Below are 22,426 nucleotides of genomic sequence, written 5' to 3'. Positions count from 1 at the left end.
GGAGTTTTCATGAGCTGTACGCCATGATCATCACAATTATAACAAATTAAGGCTTGACTTATCTCGCTTTGCATGTAATGCGTCTGTCTCATATATCAGTTTCACCTTTTAATTTACATTACTGAAATTAATGGACTTTTGCACGATATTCTAATTTTCTGAGTTTCACCTGTATATTGTGCCGGAGAGGAGAGCTGGTCTTGTGGTAGCAAGCATTACTTGTCCCCTTAGCTAAGCAGGGTCTGCCCTGGTTGCATATGAATGGGAGACTAGATGTGTGAGAAGATATTCCCCTCAGGGGATGGAGCTGCTCTGGGAAGAGCAGAAAATTCCAAGTTCCCTCCCTGGCTTCTCCAAGATAGGGCTGAGAGACATTCCTGCCTGCAACCTTGTAGAAACTGCTGCCAGTCTGTGTAGACAATACTGAGCTAGATGGACCTGTGGTCTGACTCAGTATATGGCAGCTTCCTATGTTCCTATATTGGAGATGCCCAGCATCCACTCCAGAACCACACATTTTGCTAACAGCCAATTATTGTGTTTTAATATGTGGTAAGGAGGGAAATAAAATAAGCTACCCTGCAAAATGAAGGAGAAGCCCACACATTTAACATTTTTGACAGAATTGTAAAAATTCTTCCTCCTATCCTGCCCCTCCCCCGCCCAACTTTAATCCCATAAAGGCAGCCAGATTGCAGCCCAGAATACTTCCCTGTCTCTTTAAGTCTTCCATTACTTCTTCTGTTGTGCTCCTTCCCCAATCCAAGTGTGGGTGATGGGACTGAAGGAGAAGCTGGGTAGAAGAAGTCATGCAACGACCATCCTTTGTTGAACCTGAGGGATGCGTCTCTTAGTGCAGATGAGGACGTACAGTTCTGCATGGGGCCAGTACTTACCTACCATGCCTAAAGACAGAACACAGTCAGAATGCTTACAGTTGATCAACTGCATAATTTGATCCTGTTTTGATGAAAATAAAACTTAATTGTTTTATGTTTCTTGCCAGAACTGGGGGTTTTTTTGGGGGAGAGGGGGTTGTTTTTTAATGCACATCACTTTTCCCCCCATTTGTGCACCTGGTCATGTACCCCTCATTTAATGAGGCTATACCACTCACTCCTTTTGAGGGCTTATATACTGGTTATCCCCTTTCCTTTTTTTTTTTTTTTTTTTTTTTTGCACCACCTAATGGATAGTAACTTGCCTAAGGAGCAAGAAGTTGCCAGTTTGAATCCCTGCTGGTATGTTTCCCAGACCATGGGATACACCTATATCAAGCAGCAGCGATATAGGAAGATCCTGAAAGGCATCATCTCGCACTGCACAGGAGGAGGCAATGGCAAACCCCTTCTGTATTCGGTAGAATACAGCCACAGGGCTCTGTGATTGCCAGGAGTTGACACCAACTCGACGGCACAACTTAACCTATCACCTTTCCAAGACCCAGAGAAGACTGGGCATTGACGGCTGGCATGAGGGACCAGTGACCTTCAAGAAAATTTCTGCACCTTAGAATACCATTTGCTAGATTCTTTGGAGAAAACCACAAGAGTTTTCTCCAAACTGCCATAAAACCAACATAGGTTTTTTACCCTATGTCATGGGTTCTCAAACTTGAGTGCCCAGATGTTGTTGGATTACAGCTTCCATCATCTTCAGCCAAAAAAGGCATTGTGGCTGAGGATGATGGGAGTTGTAGTCCAATATCTGGGGACTCAGGTTTGAGAACTCCTGCCCTAAGTGACTTCTTTAGCAAGAACAGCTTTAGAATTGCAGCCCATGGGCACAATTCTCTGGAAAGTTCTTTTTGCCCAAGCCCCATTGAAATGAGTGGGAATTGTTCAAACACTAATATTATTCTTGCACAACTTCCACTTATTTCACTGAGGCTTGTGCAGAAGAATTCTCCAGTGAATTGTGTCTATTGCTGCTTGCTTGCATTTGGGGCACACAACTTAAAATGCCTACTCCTGAAGTTGTCATTAATGTACTCCAAAGTAAACTGCCGGTCATAATTCCAGTTTTGCCAGAAATGGTTAAATACAGACCAAAAAATGGGGGAAAGGGGCCTCAGATATCCTGTCTACTGTTTGCCTTGGTGTCTGTCGGGTGTTCTAATTCCGGTTTTTTAGTATGTACTAAGGAAGAAATCGCCAACCTCTGGTGTTGGGTGGAGCTCATTTCCCAGGTTGTTCAGTGAGAGATAACTTATCTGTGGAAGCCTGCTTTGCATTAACATTTACTTGGAAGACAAACTCCCAAGTCAGGGAAGGAATTAAGACGCAAAGCTGATTGGCTGGATCTGTAACCAATAATTGGAATTCACCCTTCTCCAGGAAGATTAACCAGAAATTGTCATTATCCCTCATAAAAAACTCCCTGCATATACAGAGTCCCCAAGCAGTAAGAACATATCTGCACCACAGACACAAACTGGTTGAAAAGCCAGTGCCTCACTCCAAGGAATGCTGAGAATTTTGAGGGGATCTAACAGAGATCTTGTCAAAGTACATTTCCTAGGGTTCATCTGGGTGATCATAATAGCAAAACTGGTATAAAAATGATTATTTTGTGCAGATAAGCACTCTAAGGGCCAAACTAGATGTATTGTTAATCATGTCATTTGGCCCAGCATGTTTCTGTATTTTTAATAGAAATAGCAGTTATGGGGCCCTGGTCTGGAATGGGGCTGCTGTGGGGGTGATGAGGAGTTTTTAGACACCTGCTGTTATCATGGTCCCAGTCTGGATTGGGGCCCCGGTGGCTGCTATTAGCTGCCATTTCTGCAATCAGGTTTAGCTTGTCCCTAAGTATTGTCCTTATATTTCACATACTGAGGCGATTCTCACGATGTGGGAGAACTGGGCTAAGGGCTCCCCCATCGTGAGAACCACTGGGCTTGCAGGCAAGCACGGTGGTTCCACAGCAGCTACCCCGCCTAAGAACCCCCTCCCCTTAAATCAGGTTTATGGAGCGAGTGCTCCCTTAACCTGATTTTCTTGGTCGTGAGACACCACAGTGTGTCTCCACACTGTGGCGACTCGCGAGGAGACCCCCAGCCAGGAAACTAAAACAAGCCTCCTGGCCTCGGGGGTCTGCCCAGAATGCCTGTGCACTTGTGTGGGGCATTCTGGGCTTTCCGGGGGCCAGGCGGCCCCATTTCCCCGCAGCCCATACCAGTTCCATAATGGAGCTGGTAATCGTGTGGGCAGCCGATCCGGCCACCCAGGGCTAAGTGCCTGCTCATCCATGGGGAGAGAAGGCTAAGCCCACTCTCCCTGCAGAAGCCCTCATGGCGCTTCACACTAATTGTGTGAAGAGCTTCACTGTGTGTTTCTTTCCCAGGAGCCCCTATATTTCAGGCTAACTCACTGGTTCTACAGACCAAGCAACAATTATAATAAACTTTTAAATATTCGTGTGTATGCATGCCAAAAGCACTGGTCATAAGAACAGAACATAAGAACAGTCATAGGAACATAGGAAACTGCCATATAATGAGTCAGACCATTGGTCTATCTAGCACAGTATTGTCTTCACAGACTTGCAGCGGCTTCTCCAAGGTTGCAGGCAGGAATACTGCTGGATCAGGCCCAAGATCCTGCTGGATCAGGCCCAAGACCTATCTAGTCCAGCATCCCCTGGCCCAGTGGCCCACCAGATTCCTCTGAAAAGCCCACAGCAGAGTTGCCAGAACCTAAGGGGTATACTCGTGGGTCAAATGGGCCGTAAGCCAGAATTTGGCTTTTTAAAAGCCAAATCTGGCCACCTAGGCCCACAGGCAAGAGGTGAGGGCATGCCTTCTCTCCTTCTGTTTCTCTACTGCAACTGGTATTTAGAGGCGCCTCTGATACTGGAGGTGGCCTATAGCCACCAGACTAGTGGACATTGATAGACCTGTTCTCCATGAATTTGCCTAAGCTTCTTTTAAAACCATCCAAAATAGTGGCAATCACAACATCCCATGGCAGAGAATTCCATAGACAGATACTTTATTTACGGCCAATGGTCAAAACAGAGAATTCCATATATTAATTATGATATATGTGAAAAAGTACTTCCTTTTGTCAGTCCTAAATTTTCCAGCCTTCAGTTTCATGGGATGACCTCTGGTTCTAGAGTTGTGAGAGAGGGAGAGAAATTTATCTCTGTCCACTTTCTCTACTCCATGCATAATTTTATACAGCTCTGCCATGTCTCCCCATAGTTAGGGATGTGCACAAAACCACCTGGCCCAGTTTGGTTCAAGTTTGAACCAAACCCAAACTGCATCAGGCCAGTTTGTTTTGGGCCCCCTTCAACTCCCCCCTGGTTTGGTTCAGTTGGGGAGGGGGGTTCATCGAACATTTGGGGGGAATTCTTTTTTTTTAATTTATTCCCACCGGGAGATTTCTCCAAGGTGGTGGGGGATGTTCACAGAGGCTGAACCCCTGAACTGGGGGGTGTTCAGTTCAGGGTCAAGCCGAACCGGGGGTGGTTCGGCTCAATCCTGAACCTTCAAACTGAACCAGTTCGATATCGAACCAGTTTGGATTCAAACCTGTTTGCACCTGTAGTCGCCTATTTTCTTGAATGAAAAGCCCCAGATGCTGTAGCCTTGACTCATAAGGAAGGTGTTCCAGGACCCTGATCATCTTGGTTGCCCTCTTCTGCACCTTTTCCAGTTCTACAATATCCTTCTTAAGATACGGTGATCAGAACTGTACGCAGTACGCCAAATGTAGCCACAGCATAGACTTGTATAAGGGCATAATAATATTAACATTCTTATTTTCAATCCCCTTACTAATGATCTCTAGCATGGAATTTGCCTTTTTCACAGCTGTCACGCACTGAGTTGACACTTTCAACAAGCTCTCCACCATAACCCCAAGGCCTCTCTCCTGGTCAGTCACTGACAGCAAAGACCCATTAGTGTACATGTGAAGTTGGGTTTTTTTGCCCCACTATTCATCATTTTACACTTGCTTAAACTGAACCACATTTGCCATTTTATTGCCCACTTAACCAGTTTGGGGAGATCCTATGGGAGCTCCTCACAATTTAGGATTTCACTACCTGAAATAGTTTATTATTATCAGCATATTTGGCCACTTGTCACCCCAACTTCTAGATCATTTATGAACAATTAAAGAGCACTGGTCCCAATGCAGATCCCAGGGGGACCCCACTTCTTATCCCCCCCGCTTGTGAAAACTGTCAATATATTCCTACCTTCTGTTTCCTGTCCTTCAACCAGTTACCAATCCACACATGAACCTGTCCCCTTATCTCATGACTGCTAAGTTGACCCAAGAGCCTTTGGTGGGGAACTTTGTCAAGAGCTTTTTGGAAGTCCAAGGATACTATGTCAACCGGATCACCTTTATCCACATGCCTATTGACACTCTCAAAGAACTCCAAAAGGTTAGTGAGGCAAGACATGCCCTTGCAGAAGCCATGCTGGTTCTCTTTCAGCAAGGCCTGTTCTTCTACATCAGGCCTGCTCAACTTAGGCCCCCCAGCTGTTTTTGGACTACAACTCACATAAGCCCCAGCCACAGGGGCCAATAGCAAGGGATTATGGGAGTTGTAGGCCAACATCTGCAGGAGGGCCGAAGTTGAGCAGGCCTGTTCTACATGTTTTACAATTTTGTCCTCAAGTATGCTTTCCATTAATTTTCCTAGGACCGAAGTCAAGCTAACCAGCCTGTAGTTTCTCGGATCCCTACAGATCCCTTTTTGAAAACTGGAGTTACATTAGCTACTTCCCAGTCCACTGGTACATAGCCTGATTGTAGTGACAAATGACATATTTTTGCTATGAGATCACCAATTTCACATTTGAGTTCCTTCAGAACTCTTGCGTGGATGCTATCTGGCCCTGGTAATTTGTTAATTCTTAGTTTTTCAAGACAGTTTAAAACATCCTCTCTCGTCACCTCAAATTGGCCCAGTTCTTCAGCCTCCAGGACTGAGAACCTCAGTTCTAGAGTGGGTATATGGTAGTATCCTCTGCCATGAGGACAGATGCAAAGAACTCATTCAGCTTCTCTGTAATCTGCTTATCCTCCTTAATAAGCTCTTTCACGCCCTCATCTTCTAAGGTTCCAGCTGCCTTCCTGGCAGATTTTCTGCTTCTGATATATTTAAAGAAGTTTTTCTTACTCCTCTTGTCTTGACACTTCTAGCTATATACTACTCAAACTCTCTTTTTGCATCCCTTATTGTGTCCTTGTATTTATTTTGCCAGTGTTTATGTTCCTTCCTGTTCTCTTTATTTTGGCAGGACGTCCATTTTCTGAAGGAATTCTACTTCACTTTTATAGATTCCCTGACTCTTTTTAGCCATGGTGGTGTCCTCCTGAACTTGGTGGTACCTTTCCTCCTTCTTGGTATACATTCCAACTTCTATTATTGTGGTTTTAATTAAGTTCCATGTTTTCTGGAGTGATTCTGCCCTTTATTTTTGAGAAGTTTCCTCATCTGAAGTCCATTGCATCTGTGTTGGACTTCCTTGGCAATGTTCCACCCGCAGATAAGCTGAATTGTGTCACACTATGGTCACTGTTCCATAGTGGTTCTGCAACTCTGACATCCTCACAGCAGGTCCTTGGCACCACTCAGGATTAGGTCCAAGGTTGCCTTCTCTCTGGTTGGTTCCGCTACCAGCTGTTCTAAAGCACAGTCATTCAGCATGTCTAAAAATCTGGCCTCTCTGTCAAAACCCACACATGAATTTTCCCAGTCTATGTGAGGGTAATTGAAGTCACCCATTATTACAGCTCTGCCTCTCTGATTTGCTTCTCCAACTCCAGGTCACTCTCAGCATTTTGATCCAGAGAGCGATAGCATGTCCCTAGTAACACATTTCCTTTCAGTCCTCATATTGTCACCCATAATGATTCTGTGGAGGACTCCAGTCCTCCTTGGTTTTCTAACTTGTTGTATCCTATCCTTTCTTTAATATACAGTGGTACTTCACCCCCAATCCACCCCTCCCTGTCCTTCCTGTCGAGTTTGTATCCATGAATAACAGTGTCCCACTGATTCTCACTGTTCCACCAGATTTCGGTTATGCCTGCTATATCAATGTTTTCATTAGCAACCAAGCACTCCAGCTCGCCCATCTCAGCTTGGAGGCTTCTAATATTAGTATATAAACACCAATGGTGGGGTGGTCCTTTTGTTTTGACTGACTTGTGCTGATAACATTGCTATCATATATATATATATATATATAGAGAGAGAGAGAGAGAGAGAGAGAGAGCTTAGGTGGTACATGGCAGGTGGTATGTGGCAAGCCCGCCCACGCAGTGCTAAACCAATTGGCACCACCGCAGTCACAACCAGTGAAAAGGTGCCCCACTGTGAATACTGGGGCTGGAGGAGAGCAGCAGAACATGAGAATGCCACTGCTTCAACCACCTTCTCTCCCTCTCTCTCACGCACACTGGCTCTGAGGAGAAGGGGTGGCTACCCTGACCTCCCCCCCCCCCAGACAGGTAAAGGCCTGTGTGAGATCCCAGGAAATACACCATATTGTGGGGTGGGGGGGGTCAATTGCTCTTTCTGTGCCTTGTGAACTTGAGAGTTAGATGGGTTGCAGGAATGGGTGGCAGTGAGGCCAGCCTAAGGGGACACCCAGGCACTGTGCACAAAGTCTTGTGAGGCAACCGCCGCACACGCTTTGCTTCTGGGATCAGAGGTGGGAGACACAAGTGTCCATGACTGCTGAGGGCAATGAAGGCGAGAGTTGTCCCTTTGGAAACACCGAAACCCTCACGTGAGAGAGAAAGAGGGATGAAAGGGGGAGGAGGGGGGGAGAAAGAGGGGAGGAGAGAGAGAGAAAGAAAGGAGAGGAAGAAAGGGGAAGCGAGATAGTGAAATAGAAAGAAACAAGGGAGAGGAGGGGAGAGAAAGAGAAAGGAGGGGAAGGGGGAGAGAGGGGGAAGGGGGGAGAGAAATAAAGCAAGCCTTCAGACTGCATGAAAGGTTGAGGACAGGGAGCGATGCTGGGGCATGTCAGGTGTCAACTTAAAGGACAGGCTTCATCACCCCACAGATTGTTTGAGACCATCTATGACTATCAACAAGTTGCGGGGACAAACTTTTGACAAAATCTGTCTTTACTTACCAAAACCAGTTTTTAGTCATGGTCAGCTTTACGTAGGTCTCTCATGAATAAAATCATTTGACACACTAACTATTGTATCAGCAAATCAAGAGATCGAAAACTGCATATATACAGAAATTTTTGACACTGAGCAATAAAGCAGGGGCTGCAGCGGGGGGCAACAAGAGCAATAAAGTACTAGTGCGCAGATGCTCTGCACGGGTAAAGCAAGTTATTGATTATGATAACAGAAACAGCCACAACCAATGCTCTTCAAAGGCATTGTTTGTTTTATTTTGCAGTTGAGTATATCCAAGCACAGGTTTTTGAATAATACTATCCTTCACCCCAAAACCTGAAACTGGCACTGCAATCATAATATTAGATACAAAGGGCAGTTGGGCCTTCTGTTGGCTTCCTTCTTTACTGTAATTTCTCTCTGTATTTTTATCTCTGTTGGTAGTGGTGCCTGTCTCTTTCATTGAAGCAATGTCTTTTATGGTTCCTTGACTTGCACTTCTGGCCACCTTACAACCTAGCATCCTGTTTGCCTTCTTTATTGCAGCTGCATATGGGGCTGAAGGCTTTAGGGATTTTCACGCCATCATCCCCAAATCCTTTTCTCGTAAGTATACCGCACATGTGTTGTCTATGTACTACAAAGCTTTTCCATCTTGCACATTTTATTTTTGCTACTCCTGTATTTCCATTTGTCTGTGTTCTGCTGTATTTGAATGGCCTTGCATTTATTTCACTTTCTGTTGTTATTTTTGTAGCTTGGAAATATTGTTAGTGTTACACATGGTTAAATCTGCTTAGGGAGGAGACTTGTATGTCACTTAGTGTTATGCAATGAGGGGGAAAGGCCTGATTCATGACTGTGTGGAAAGAGTAGTATACACTACTATACTATACACTAAACTATACACTTCTATACACTAAAAATAACAGATAACAAGACACTTGTTAACAAGACACTTGGTATTGACTCTCAAAACCATGTGCATAGTGCAACTAAAGTTAAGCACATTTACTTTCCATTGATGTAACATTGAGAATTAAGCTTGCGCTTAAATCTCTGCTTGTGACATATAGAAATGCTTAGTTGTGGCTAGATTGTGCCCTATATTTTCAGTGAAAAAGATTAGCTAGGAAAAAGCAAAGCAATCAGGTTCACTATTTTCTGATTCATTGAGGAATAGTGGTTGTTGTTGTTGTTACTGTGTCCCTATTTTAATTTTAGACTATATGGTTGGAAAATGTTTTAATCTTGTTTATAACATTTTCTGTTCCCACCTTTTTGCACGTATATTGTTATGGATGTGCAGGAAGCTGGGAGCAGCAAGTGTTATAAATTAGAAAAAAAAATATGTTCAACAATGTATTCTAAAATCAAAATAGATTTTTAGCAGAGCCTGAAGATACATATCACAGCAACCATGCTGAAGCTAAGCAGGTCTGCATCTGGTCAGTATTTGGATGGGAGACTGCCTGGAAACTCTTGTTTGTTTGTTTGTTCAGTTTATATAACACCCTTCCTAAAGTGGCTCAGGGCGGTTTCTGTTAAAATCAAAAGCACGTAATAAAACTATTTAAATCAAAAATATTTAAACCAAATTAAAATTAAAACTAGATTATCATTATCCTTAGCGTGCTCTTCCATGAAAGAAAGGCAGGATATAACTTTAATTAAAATAAATTAGATAAATTCAAGTCTCTGGGAGAGGAGGCCATTGGTCAGCGACAGAGCACATGCCTTGCATAATATATAAGGTTCTGGATTCAAGCTTCAGTTCGAGAATCCCATGAGGGCTCAGAGAAGCTTTGGAGAGCCACTGCCAATCAGCACAGGCAATACTGAAGGACCAATGGCCTGACAGCATATAACAACTTCACATGCCCATATATCCATCTTGATTGAGAACCTACTGTGCTTTCCAGTGAATGGGCTTCAGGAACAGTGTTGTGCGTGTAGAGAGAGCCTCTTTGCCTGCTAGAAGTACGGGATCAGGGTGGTGGAACATTAGATGTGTAATGTTTCCCAAAGTCCCTCTAATTTATCCTACATACAATAGAAACATACACTCATCCAGAACTGCAAACCAGTAATGACTCACATTACAGTAGTGGCTTCTCACACCACTCTGGAAATGGTCAAACCTGGGAGGGAGGGAGGGAGAGAGAGAGAGAGTGCACACGCGCACGCACACACGCACAAGGGATTACTTCCCACACCAGCACTGAGCAGTGCTATAAGTATTGGCCCAGATTAACCTGAAGCATTTCCAGACTGAGCTTTTAGCTCACTTCTCCTCTGGAATGGAGGGTGTACATTCAAATTTTGGCCAGATTTCCTCCAAAATCCCTGCAAGCTATCGGGGAGCACTCCAGACATGATTCAGGTTTTTCATTGCATGTTAGAGCTTAGCCCAATTTATGTCTGGGTGGGGGGATCCACTTTTTGCATTGGTTTGAGGGGGCAAATTTGAATTTGCAGTAAAGCCTGCTGTCTGGAAATGTTCCTGGTTATTGTAGCTGCTTGCTGTATAATTGGTATCCAGCAGTCAGTGTTTTTTTTTTTTTTTAAGCAGTTAGAACTTGTTCTGACATCAGATATATACTTTTATGCAGATGACTTACTGAAGAGACTACTTTGTTTTAAAGCCACTCATTTTACTTCATGTTAAGAATTAAAGAAAGAAACAAGCTGGAGAAATTCCAGATCTAAAAATCACAGTTGTTTTGTTTTTTGTCAAATTAGTTTTTAATGTCATATTTCAATTACAAGTTGAATTTCAGATTTATTTATTCCTTTATTATTCAAAATATCTCTGTCCCATCTTTTGGTCTCACTTAAGAGATTCCCAAGGAGGCTTACCACAAAATTTAAAAACTTTTTTAATTTACATTTTTGGAGATCTGTTTGGCCTTGATGAAATGATATAAATAATAGAATTTCAAAATGTGACCAGTTTAGGATCCCCAGATAATGAGGAGGCAGGAGGCAGTTTCATGTACTCTAGCAGAACAGAGAGAAATCACTTTAATCAAACATGTACAGCCTCAGACCCATCTTAGTTTCTGAGTTTTCATCAAGTACTGCCCATGCATTTTCTCACTTAGGCTGGGCAAACATCAGGGTGAGAAATTAGTTTTTAATACAAAGAAAGAAAGCTAGAACTCCCAAGGAGCCATTTTCTAGTTTTTGCTCTGCATTCCTAATATGAACAGTCTTGGATAGAACTTATTTTTGTTTATTATAATAGTTTGCGGAATGTCCGCAAATATATTCCCATTAACATTTGTGTTACAGGTAATGCAAGCATCTTACTTCACTTTGGAAACCATGTTGTGGGAAAGACCACTAAGGATCAAACTACACTTTACGTTAAATGTGTGCTTAACACCAATATGCTTGTTTCTTTTAAACTAATTCTTACCCCCCTCTTTTTCCCTATTTGCCAGGGGGGAAATGTTCCTAGTGGAGATTCTGGTGCCAAAACTACCCCACCCCACCCCATGGCAAATAGCAGATGAGGAGAAGGGCCAATCTAAATCAGGACCATGGTGCGGGTAGGGTTAAAGCTTCTCCTCCCCAAGCTGCAGTCTTGAGCTATGGAGTGGGGTGGAGAAGCAATTTGGCTTCTGTCTAGACTGAAAGAATAAAGCATACCAATATTAATTGTGTGCTCAGCATAACATGTAGTTTGATCCTAAGGCTGTGCTATGGGAAGAAAAAGGGCCAAGCTATATGAGCAGCAGAATGATATGGTACAGTTCTTACTGTGCAGATGGAGGACTGTGTGATTCAGTGTTCTTCCATATAAAAAACAAAGCTCTCTGAACACAGAAAAGAGGCATATCAGGAGGAAAGGGAAATATATATTCCAACATGCAGTCTCCAAGCCAGCAGTCTAATGTGGTAGAGCCCAGCAAGAGCTAAACCACATGCTTCTCCTAACTGTGTAGGTTGGTTCTGTCTAATGAGGTTATTGTAACTGAATGCAAGCCATTCACCCAATTCATTCTCCAAGTTTTTAGATCTGCAGTGCATTTGCGTAAAGATAACAATCACCTATCAGGAGCAGTTATTATATTGTATGCGACAAATCCTCTACCGCTAGTGTATTCAAATTGGCAAGAGGAAACATTTCCATTTATGTCCTTTGACTTGAAGCACCTTTTCTGCGTAAGTAATTCAAATGTCCTCACAATTACTTGTGCAATGAAAAGAGAAAGGAATAGGAAGACAAGAACTGAACAAGAACATTTTGACCGGTTTGTGTTCTTTGTGTAGAGTTAAAACACAAATCAGTTCCGTTATTCGAGGCCTACCCAACATGTGACCTACTAAGCTGAATGCAGCCCACCAGCAACCCACCAGGGCCTCAATACACCTCCTGTGTTTTGCTGTCTACCAGGGACTACAAAAACAAGGCAGGGTTCATCAAGCATTTGGCAGGCCACAAGACTTGGGCAATGGACTGTGATTGGCTTGGTGGGTAATGTGGTGCAGGTTGATTTATACCATCACAATACAGGAAAGCAAGAGTGGCTGTGCATTAGGCAGCTATATACAGTATTGTGGCCTGCCAGATGATTGAAAATGCCCTGGTTTTGCACATAATCATAATATGGGACTTGGAGATATCTGTGTAACAATAGTTGCGTAGTATTTCACATCCTTCAAAAATAATTTCATTGCACCTATAGAAATGTAAGTGCATGAGTAACTTGTCACTTAAGTGTATGATACATTCTGAGAACTGTTTTCCTTTGTGTTAATTGTTTCTTTGCCACGATATTTTTGATTGTTAAAAAAAACACTGAGTGGCATCCTTCTATTGTTTCTTTCAGCCAGTAATATTAAAATAGAGACACAGAGTGATGAAGAGAATGGGCGTGCCTGTGAAATGAATGGGGAAGAATGTGCAGAGGATTTACGAATGCTTGATGCCTCTGGAGAGAAAATGAATGGCTCACACAATGGCAGCAAAGCCATGTCAGGAGTTGGAGGCATTCGACTCCCTAACGGAAAGCTAAAGTGTGATATCTGTGGGATAATTTGCATCGGTCCCAATGTTCTTATGGTTCACAAGAGAAGCCACACTGGTAAGGCCCAGCAGAGTTTTTTTCCTTTAGTCACTGAAAAGGTTGCCACATCAGTAGCAAGAGATTTATTTATATGATTCTTGAGGGCATGTTAGTTTTTGCCTTTTAAGTTCAACTTCTAAATATTTAAACTTTCATATCCCACAAAGGAGGACTTCCTCCAATATCAAATTAATTTGATTCCATAAAGTACCAGATACCCTCTTTTAGTAATGGAGAGATATTCATGGAGGCAGGTTCTGTGCACATACATGTATAGTGGGTGGATATATTCATCTGTACTGCAATCTACATTTGGACAAGGGGTGTTCATTGTGATCTCTATTTGCATGATACAGTATATATAGAGGTGTGATCTTCCATCCACACTGCAATCCGGATGGAAACATTCTCAGGCAGTATGTGCACTGTTGCGCACAATTATGTCTGACAGTTTAAACTGTGTGTAAGCAGTTTTGTCTGAACTTGCACAACTCAGGCATTATGTCTATAATGGAAAGGCAGGATATAAATTTCCAAAATGAACAAACAACTATTGAAAGCATCCTAATGATGTATATAGAAACTTCTGTTTCAGTTTCTTCTATTTTTATTCTGCTTTTCAGCCATACTGGTACCAAAGGTATTCTAAAATTAATTGAAACCAAAGACCTTTGGGTAAAATTTGCTATTTATTTATTTATTTATTTATTTATTTATTTAAACATATTGATATTTTCATATCTTCTTTCCCCCCAAAAAGATATAACAACTGATAGGTTATTATTATTTTCAAAATTAGCACTTTTTTGTGAGTGCTGTTAATATGGGAAATTCACATTATGCAAATCATTTGACATATTTTATAGAAGAAGAATTGAAGTGGAAACTTAGTTAATCAATACAATCGATTAATCAGTGATTTAAAATGTAGATGTGTAGTCTGATTCCCTGCCCCATGTTCTCACATTACAAATTCAGTGTTGAGGGCATTGTATTATGTAATCTACTAGTAGTTAAAGCCTGCTGTTGACTGTGCAAAGACATTTGGGTAGATTACACTTCTAGAAAAGTTCAAGAAATTAAATATATGTAATAGAATACATTATTAATGTGCCTGCAAAAGAGAAGTAAAAGAATAGTTTGAAATTTGTAGGATTTCCACTTCAAACATTTTTCCTTTTATTGAATAATTATCATATCATATGGGAAATAGTAGTGCATTCAGATAATTTGAGTGGCAGGATTATTCATGCAAAATTTGGTATCTGTAGGTCATTGTGAAGTATGACTTTATTTCACACACACTCTTCAAAATATATAAAATATATAATATAATTGAATATTTGGATTCAATAATATTCTTTTAAATGGTTTTCTGAATATTAAGGGCACAATGCAATTATACCATGAGCACCCATCAGCATTATGAGTGAATTATGCCCCTACTGATTTATCTGCATTATTTGGTCAAAAGAAACTACTACCATACCTTCATTTAATAGTTTCAGCATATCTAGATTGAGATACTGAACTAGCTAATTATGTGAGAAATTGGTTAGTGTTTATATATGGGGGCGGGGGGGAGAGAGACCCCTTTTCACCAATTAGTAAATTGGTTAGTTCAGTTAATGCATGCGCATATTTAAACTATAATCAAAAAACCCTTAAACTAGTATGCTAGATAGCCTACATTGTTTCTGTTAAGACTTGTAAAAACCATTACTGTTGTTACAGAAAGAGCTTTATGATACAGTGATGAAGATAGTAAACAAAAATCCAGATTAAGCAAATTTAAATACCATTGATTTAATGCAAAAGGTTTAAGCATATGTTTGATTCTCCCATTGAAATCGGTGGGAATTAGATGTTTAACTTTGGTTGGATTGCTGTAAAATCACTCATATTTATTTGTTTCCAAATACCCATTTTGAGAGTCAGGGGATTATTCTACTTTTCTTTGAGGGTGAATTTGTCTCCTTTGGCAAATAACATAATTAGGCATTAGAAGATATTTTGTACAATCAAGGCAGTGAGACAAAGGGAGAAGTTCTTACAAGAAACATATAGTTAAAAAGGGATGTAGACATATTTTTATCTGAGGTTACCATCGTATCAATAAAAAGATTGAGACAGCAGATAAGCAAGCTAAAGACAGAACAACAAAATTCAAAAGCAAATTGGATGCTTTACAAATGGACTTACTAATTGCAGACAGTTCTAGAAGAACAATTAAGAGTTATGGGGAAGCACCTTAACTTTATTGAAAATTGGATAACTTCTTCAGATGCTTTATAATATTTGGAGGCTGAAGATAGGGATGATTCAGTTTTCAGGCTAAAACCTGGTCTCTCTCTGACAAACTTCCCAGAGCATATTTATAAAATTACTGAATAATAATTCAGAGTAGGCGATACAGTGTACTGTATAGTAGAAGTCAAAGTTGATGAGTGATTATTCTCTAACTGAGATATTGTACTATCAGAGTTATCACCTTGAACTTTAAGTGCAGGTTGTTAAAGAGGGTCACCTCTGTATTGCAAGAAGGAACAAATTAATTATCTATGGAGTTTTACCTTTAAATTGATCCCCCCCCCCGAGGTAAGACAGTATACCCAGGAAGAAGGACTTTTATTTTTGGAAATAATTAATGTTATGAAAGAGAAAGGTTAAAATAGGTATGATCTTATATACTGTTTTCTATGGTAAGTCTAAAGGGTTACTTCTGCTATTCATTATCTAGTTTCTTGGGGGTTTTGTGTGAGGTGTTGGTCCTTGTAATCAGGGGTGTAGCTAGGGAAGAGGGGGCCCTCTCTCCGGCAGCTCTTCGGAATGAAGGAGATAATGAAGAAGACAGAGGGGGTGGAGCTGGGGGCCCCTCAAGAGCTTGGGGGCCCAGGTTCTTTGAACTCATCCGCTCAATTATAGCTACACCCCTGCTTGTAATTGTGCTGGTGTTTACATTTTGGTTTAAAGGTTATTAGATGATGGTCAGTGGTATGCTGAGCTCCCTCATTTAACTGTTTTCAGGGGTGTAGCAAGGTTGGAGGGGGCCCTGGGACAAGATGTGAAGATGTCCCTTGCCTGCCTCTGCCACCCTCCTCACCGTCCACCTGCCCTTTGCTGCTACCCACCTGCCTGACTGGCTGGCTGCATTCCAGTTGAGCCAACATGGCCTGATGACATCACTGAGTCAGCATGAATGCAACTGCTCAGTAAGCAGGGCTGTCCCAATGACAGCATAAACAGACCTGACCTAACAGAGCTGCCTGTTCTAGGCTGGATTGGGGCAGCTCTGCCTCACCAAACAGCCATGACTGCGCTGACTCGGTGACATCAGAAAGTGGCCTGCCAAAAGCCTAGGGCAGGGGTTGTGGGGGAGGTGGCAGGCAGCACCCAGACACCTGTGAGCCCCAGACATCCCCCCCCACATCGATTCAGTGGTGTCTATGCCCCTGACTGCTCATGCTTTAAATTCAAAATAATAAAAATATGAATGTTAAAAGGAAATCCTAGCATGTTTTGAGTCATTTGGTTTTCTATTAGGGGAGTCCATATCAAAGAGAACACAAATGTTGCATTCAGTGTCCCGCATGTTTTGTAGCCATAGGAGGGTGGAAGAAGGGCTTCAGCCTTGCACGAAAGCTGTGGAATAGCTGTGGAGAAGGCTTCTTCCACAGCCAAGCATGCAGAGGGCAGAGAGAGTGGGTTTTGCATCTCTCCTCTCTCTCCAAAAGTCCCTTTGGCTTCCAGGAATTTGTCCCTGTCATGCAGCACTCAGGGACATATTTCTGGAAACCAAAAGGACCTTTGAAGGGAAGGGAGAGAAGCAAAAATTGCTCCTTGCTCCCCCTCTGTGTGCACTTGGCTGCAGAAGAAGCCTTCTCCAGAACTACTCTGCAGCCCTTCTTCTTCCCTCCTAAGACTATGGCGCATGTAGGCTAGTGTGACTAATTTTGCTCTTGATGTTTATTTAGTACAGACTCCCCTGATGAAGAGTCAACTGTTGGGATTTGTGTCTTGATTAGTAAACTCTTCTCCAAATACCTCTACAGATCATTTTAATAGGGGTGTGTGTGTGTGTGTGTGTGTGTGTGTGTGTGTGTGTGTGTGTGTACACAAGTGAGTGTGGATACTGGAGAAGCTTCTCTAGAGCCCTGAATGGAAGCACAAGCAAGGAAGGGCCTCTTAAATAGAAGGACATGTTCCCCAGGTCTGTATGTTTAACCCCATTTTATGAAGCAGGGACACCCCTACCACAAGGCAAAGTCAAGCAGGCCCCTCGGGTGGGAGATTTTGCATGCTATTTCCAGTTTTTGTTGTTTTTGTTTTTACTGGGGAGCGAGTATCAGTTGGATTTCTCACATCATAATATCTTTGTCTGACCCGCTTGTGAAGTCATTTACATATGTGTTGTGCTGTATTTTTCAAATTTTCTGCCCTCATGGAACCTTCATAAATTTGTCTGCCTGCCAAGGAGCCCTTGAACTTTGCCGCAGGACTCCTCTATGTTCCAGAGCATTTGGGGGCATGTTTTCAGTTCGTGCCAGAACTGTGGCCCCTAGCTGTGCGGCTGCCTCCTTGTGGTGGAGGGATGGGAATTCCAAAACAGAATTCCAATGTTTTCTTAAGTGCACAGTCCTATTTCCATCTTCCTACTTTCGCTGTGTCTAGTTCAATGAACCTAGAAACACCAGCTTCAATCCTTCCCCCTGCTGTGGACTAATGTTCTTGTACTTCATTTATACAGTTAGGTTCTTTAGTCCCTCGACAGTAAATAAATAACAGGACCACACTGAGGTGGATCTTACAACCTGTTTCATGAATAAAAGTATCAATAAAATTCCATAGATGTGTTTCTTGTTTAGGAACTGGGAAGAGAGTGTAGGAATAAGCCTGACTCTTTCTAAACGGCAGGGATATAATCAGAAAGCACCGATAATTCCCACCCCCACTCATCCCCTTTTCAGCTGAGCTGTGGACATTAAAAGAGGGAAAGGGATGCATTATTAGTGACATTTCAGTGTGTGTCTGATTAAGGCATAAGGTTTGAAAAACTGCACTGCTAATGTATGTAAATCCTGCATATCACATAGACTGATGTTCTCTTAAATACATATTTGATGAATGAATAAAACTCTGGCATAGTAGGAGCCAAATGTGATGAATGGCTGACCCTAGTTTAAAGCCATAATTACATTTAATAGACACACCTGCCAACTGTAGATATGCAGAATAAGTACCTGATACTTTCTATCTATTGCTACGTTAAAAAGCAAAGTTGTAAAGCTAACTGGACTATCTGAGACTTTTTTTCTTCTCATTGCAGAATACTGTTCATAAGAGCCTGTGTAGTGTTCTGTTTTCTGTCTTTGTAATGTACTTTAGCTCACAGCAACTGACCCAAACCACACAGTGTGTAGCAAACATGGGGATGTTTAAAATTGTTTACCCAGGTCTTTTCTGGGCTAGCCACTGTACAGGTGATTCAAGATTGTGCTGAATACTGCTGCACATGGTTGACCTGCTCCCATTTGCATCTGCATGCTGTGTAAATAGCTCCCAAGCATTTGCCATGTCTGAGCTGCAAATTTGCCATATCTGAGCTGCAGGAAGTATACTTGAAATCAGAGGTGCACCTAGGTAATTTTGGAGCCTGGATCTAAAGGCCTTTGGATCCCCGCTGCAAGTTAAAAAATGATGCTTATCTTTAGCACGTAGGTACATGAAGCCACAAACCACACCACCCAGGAGAGACTAAAGATAATTTGGGGGGCCCCAGGGGGTGTAGAGGTCCGAGACTTCAGCCCTGAAGTCCAGGGGTAAGACCGCCGCTGTTTGAAATCACCCTTTCATTGAGATTTTTGAAAAGTGAAAATTATTGCAGTGGTTGCTCTTCTTTAGAGCCAAATGGGGCCAGGCCCTCCCCCAAAAAGAAAGAAATGAAATGAGATATTTAATTGCATTAAGTCTATCAAACAAAGGCTTCTGTGTGATCTTAGTGACAGATTATTTAATCCTAGTTTTCTTTTGACTTTCCCTTTGCTTCTCTCATGTCTGAGTCGAGTCTCTTGCTGGTTTTGCTTTCAGGTTTCTCTCTGGCTGGCAGGGCAGGGGCGGGGGAGATCTACAGATTACCGAATCACATGACAAAGTTTCCTTGCTTCTGCCTTCTCTTTCCTACAGGGAGGACCAAACTGGCTTATCTTGTCTTGGGCCCCTCTTGGCAGGAAAGATTCCATGGAAACTGCTGGCAAATGATCTGCCAATAGGAATTTTCAGCAAAGAGGAATTTTCAGCCAATAACATAAAGCCAGCCTAAAGCACATCAGCAGTACTCTTGGACAGGGCTGGCCCTGAGGATATCTGTTTAGATACAACTTCTCTCTGATGGGTTAACTTTCCACTGTGAGGTTGGGCCATGCACACAGAGACCAATTGGTATATTCAGAAGAAAAGGCACATTTCTAAAGAGCAGATTACAGGCATACCTTGTTACTGGCAGATGCAGCACGCGCGGTTTCTCATATCTGCCCGCAGTCAGGGAACTGAAACCTCGGCATATGCAGGGGGAAAAAGGTGGGGGTAAATGTGTGTATCAGCGAGTCAGGGATGGCCAGAAATGACCTCGGAGGTCATTTCCGGCCGCCATTTTGGCCATGGGAGCTATTTTGTGGCTCATTCCGTTTAAAAAAAATCATGGAATAATGGTAAATTTTGGACTTCTGTGGGGCATTGCTGGACTGCTGGAGGCCCGCAGAGTACGGTAGGGCACTTTACTTTGAATTTTTTGCCTGTTTTTTTCCATTTTGGGGAAGATTTTCAAGTCTAGAATAATCTAACCCCCACAATCCCATAGACTTTAATGCCTCAGTATCTGTGGTTTCCGTATCTGTATTATTATCACAGAACGGAACCCCCATGAATACCTAGGTCCATCTTTATCCCCCTCCCCACTTGCCTACCTCTTCCCAGTCACAGTGGAATGACCTGGCTCCTGTAATAGGAGTTCCAGTGGGTGGAATTCAATGTAGGCCTAGTGGACGTAGGCCTTTATGTTCAAATTTATATCCCAGTTAGGGCTGCCAGTTCCTAATGAAGCTATTCCTGGAGGATTCTGCCTTCCCCAATATTTTTTTTAAAATATTAACCCAGTGGAGGAGCCTGGCTTCTGCAATAGAGGCCCAGTAGATGGAATTTAAGGTAGGCCTAGTAAGATAAAAACCTTTCTAAGAAGCAGAATGAGCCAGGACAGACTTAATGCCCTGGCAATGTTGTCATTGGAAAAAGAATTGGTTCAGTCATAGGCAATTTTAATTTTTTTAAAAAAATACTGTAGATAGGTTTGTCCATCAGAAAGACTGCCAGGTAAAATTTCCTCAAAAAGAAAGAAAGATTGGTCTGCACAAGGGTAGCTGTGAGGGGAGGGTGGAAGATGCTACATAGTCACATCTTCAGTGACATAAAAAAACCAAATTGGCATGCACGCGTGCACACGCACGCACACACAATTTGCCCCCACCAACTTCAAACCTTACCAGTTGTCACTGTATTGTTGATATCATTTTTTATAAGGTTGCTACCTGGAGAAGTTGCATTTCCCCTTTTTCAGCTGGTTAAAAAATTTTCAGTTACATTTTTCAGCTGGGGTAAGAGATAGTTATCTCTTACCCCATACTTCCACTAGTCCCCTTTCCCACCCTCCTCTGCTGCCTTTTGTAGCAAACAGGATTTTCATTCTGCCTCACAAAGGCCATGGGAAGGTGGCTGCATCATGTCACCTGCAGCTGTGTCACATTTATAAGGAAATGCAACATCTTGAGGTTACAGAAGGCATCCCTAATTCCAAGTGAGAGCTCCTAATTTGGTGTCTGCTGCAGTGTTCTCTCTAATTTGTTTCATCACTGTGCAGAATGAGTTTTGTTCTGGGCGACAGTATCAATTTAGTGTGTGCACACGTGCATTCAGAGTGAAGCCTTCCCGTTTCAGCCTGAGTAGGATCTAAAATTAACTGAGCGGACATAAAAACAGTTGTGAGCATGCACACGTGCGCATGCCTTCGAGGGAACACTGGTCTGCTGTGTCTTTTGCTAATAACCTATTGTGAAGTCAGACTGATCACTTTTGTTCAAGATTCATGGTGAATAGCTGCCATCCAATTAGCCAGTCTGTTGATCATATCTCTACTAAGAGCACAGTCAGGTTGTTATATGAAGGTTTCAGCCACATGTCTGGAATGGCCAGAAGTGGCCCAAAATAGTGCATATGTGGAAGCTTTAGTGGCTCTTTTCTTAGCAGGCCTCCTGTTCTTTTAACAGTGACACTACAGACAAAATGCCAGCAAATTATTTGGGCCATCAAAACTCCCTGTTCATGGAAAGCTAGCATGTCAGAAAGGAATTTTCATGCATAAGCTATATAAAAGAAACAATTTAGATGTCAAGCTAACTTTTAGAGACCAAAGAAAATGTAAATCCAAAAGAATAAGCAGAACATCAAGGCAACACCACTCACACTGTCACAAAGCTTGCATAAACAGAACTATTTATTTATTTAATAGCCAAGATGTTGCCTATTAAAGATACAGCCATCACTGTATTATAATACAGCTGTTCCTACAACCTAATGCAGTAGTTTTCTGTGTTCAGGACCTTTTAACATGGGGAGCATTCAAAGACACAATCCTTTACCTGCATTGTGAAAAAGAACTGTGCCATGGGATATTTTTGCATGTATCATTTGGCTCCAATTCTCTTATCAGAAAATGTTTGCTCATTGAGGGCAAGGGCAAGACACAATTGCCCTCCCTCTGAATGAGCTTCATGACATTGTCACATAGCCAAATTTGATTAGTTACATGGCATCCTATTTAGAGTGAAGGCAAAAGCTTAGCAATGTCAGCAGATTTACAGCATGATCACCAATTAGTTGGGCTCAAAATCCTGGCTCACAACTGGGCCAGGCCAGCTGATATGGCCTTTGTAATACAATGTGTTTATCTTAACTATTGTTTGGCTGATATCAATGATGAAGTCACCAAAGTGGTAGCCAAATCTATTTATGGGGCGATGAGACAGACATCCCGCCACGGTCTTTTATAAGTTTGATCTTATGTAGTAGTAGTAAATTTATTACTGTCCTTAGACCAGCTTAAGTTTGATCTTATGGTAGTTTTAGTCTTACCTGTATGTATTGTTATATTTATTCCACTTATTGTAATTCTGAACGGCTGTGTTATTG

General features: G+C 42.2%; 1 protein-coding gene across 10 annotated transcripts in view; it reads left to right on the top strand.

Moving 5' to 3' along the window:
• Positions 1 to 22,426, top strand: part of IKZF1 (IKAROS family zinc finger 1) — a 109,604-nt gene that overhangs the window by 60,648 nt on the left and 26,530 nt on the right. For 3 of the 10 annotated variants that reach the window (XM_053266181.1, XM_053266184.1, XM_053266182.1), the window contains exons 4-5: positions 8,661 to 8,720; positions 12,953 to 13,207. The exons of 3 other annotated variants lie outside the window; for them this stretch is intronic. In XM_053266181.1, coding sequence (XP_053122156.1) covers positions 8,661 to 8,720; positions 12,953 to 13,207 — 315 coding nt within the window. The remainder of the gene's footprint in view (positions 1 to 8,660; positions 8,721 to 12,952; positions 13,208 to 22,426) is intronic. 4 more of the 10 variants (XM_053266186.1, XM_053266183.1, XM_053266185.1 and 1 more) reach the window with 2 other exon arrangements.

The sequence above is a fragment of the Hemicordylus capensis genome, chromosome 6 (genome assembly GCF_027244095.1).
Source record: "Hemicordylus capensis ecotype Gifberg chromosome 6, rHemCap1.1.pri, whole genome shotgun sequence".
In the NCBI taxonomy this organism is placed as follows: Eukaryota; Metazoa; Chordata; class Lepidosauria; order Squamata; family Cordylidae; genus Hemicordylus; species Hemicordylus capensis.
This window is presented reverse-complemented; position numbering and strand designations above follow the sequence as displayed.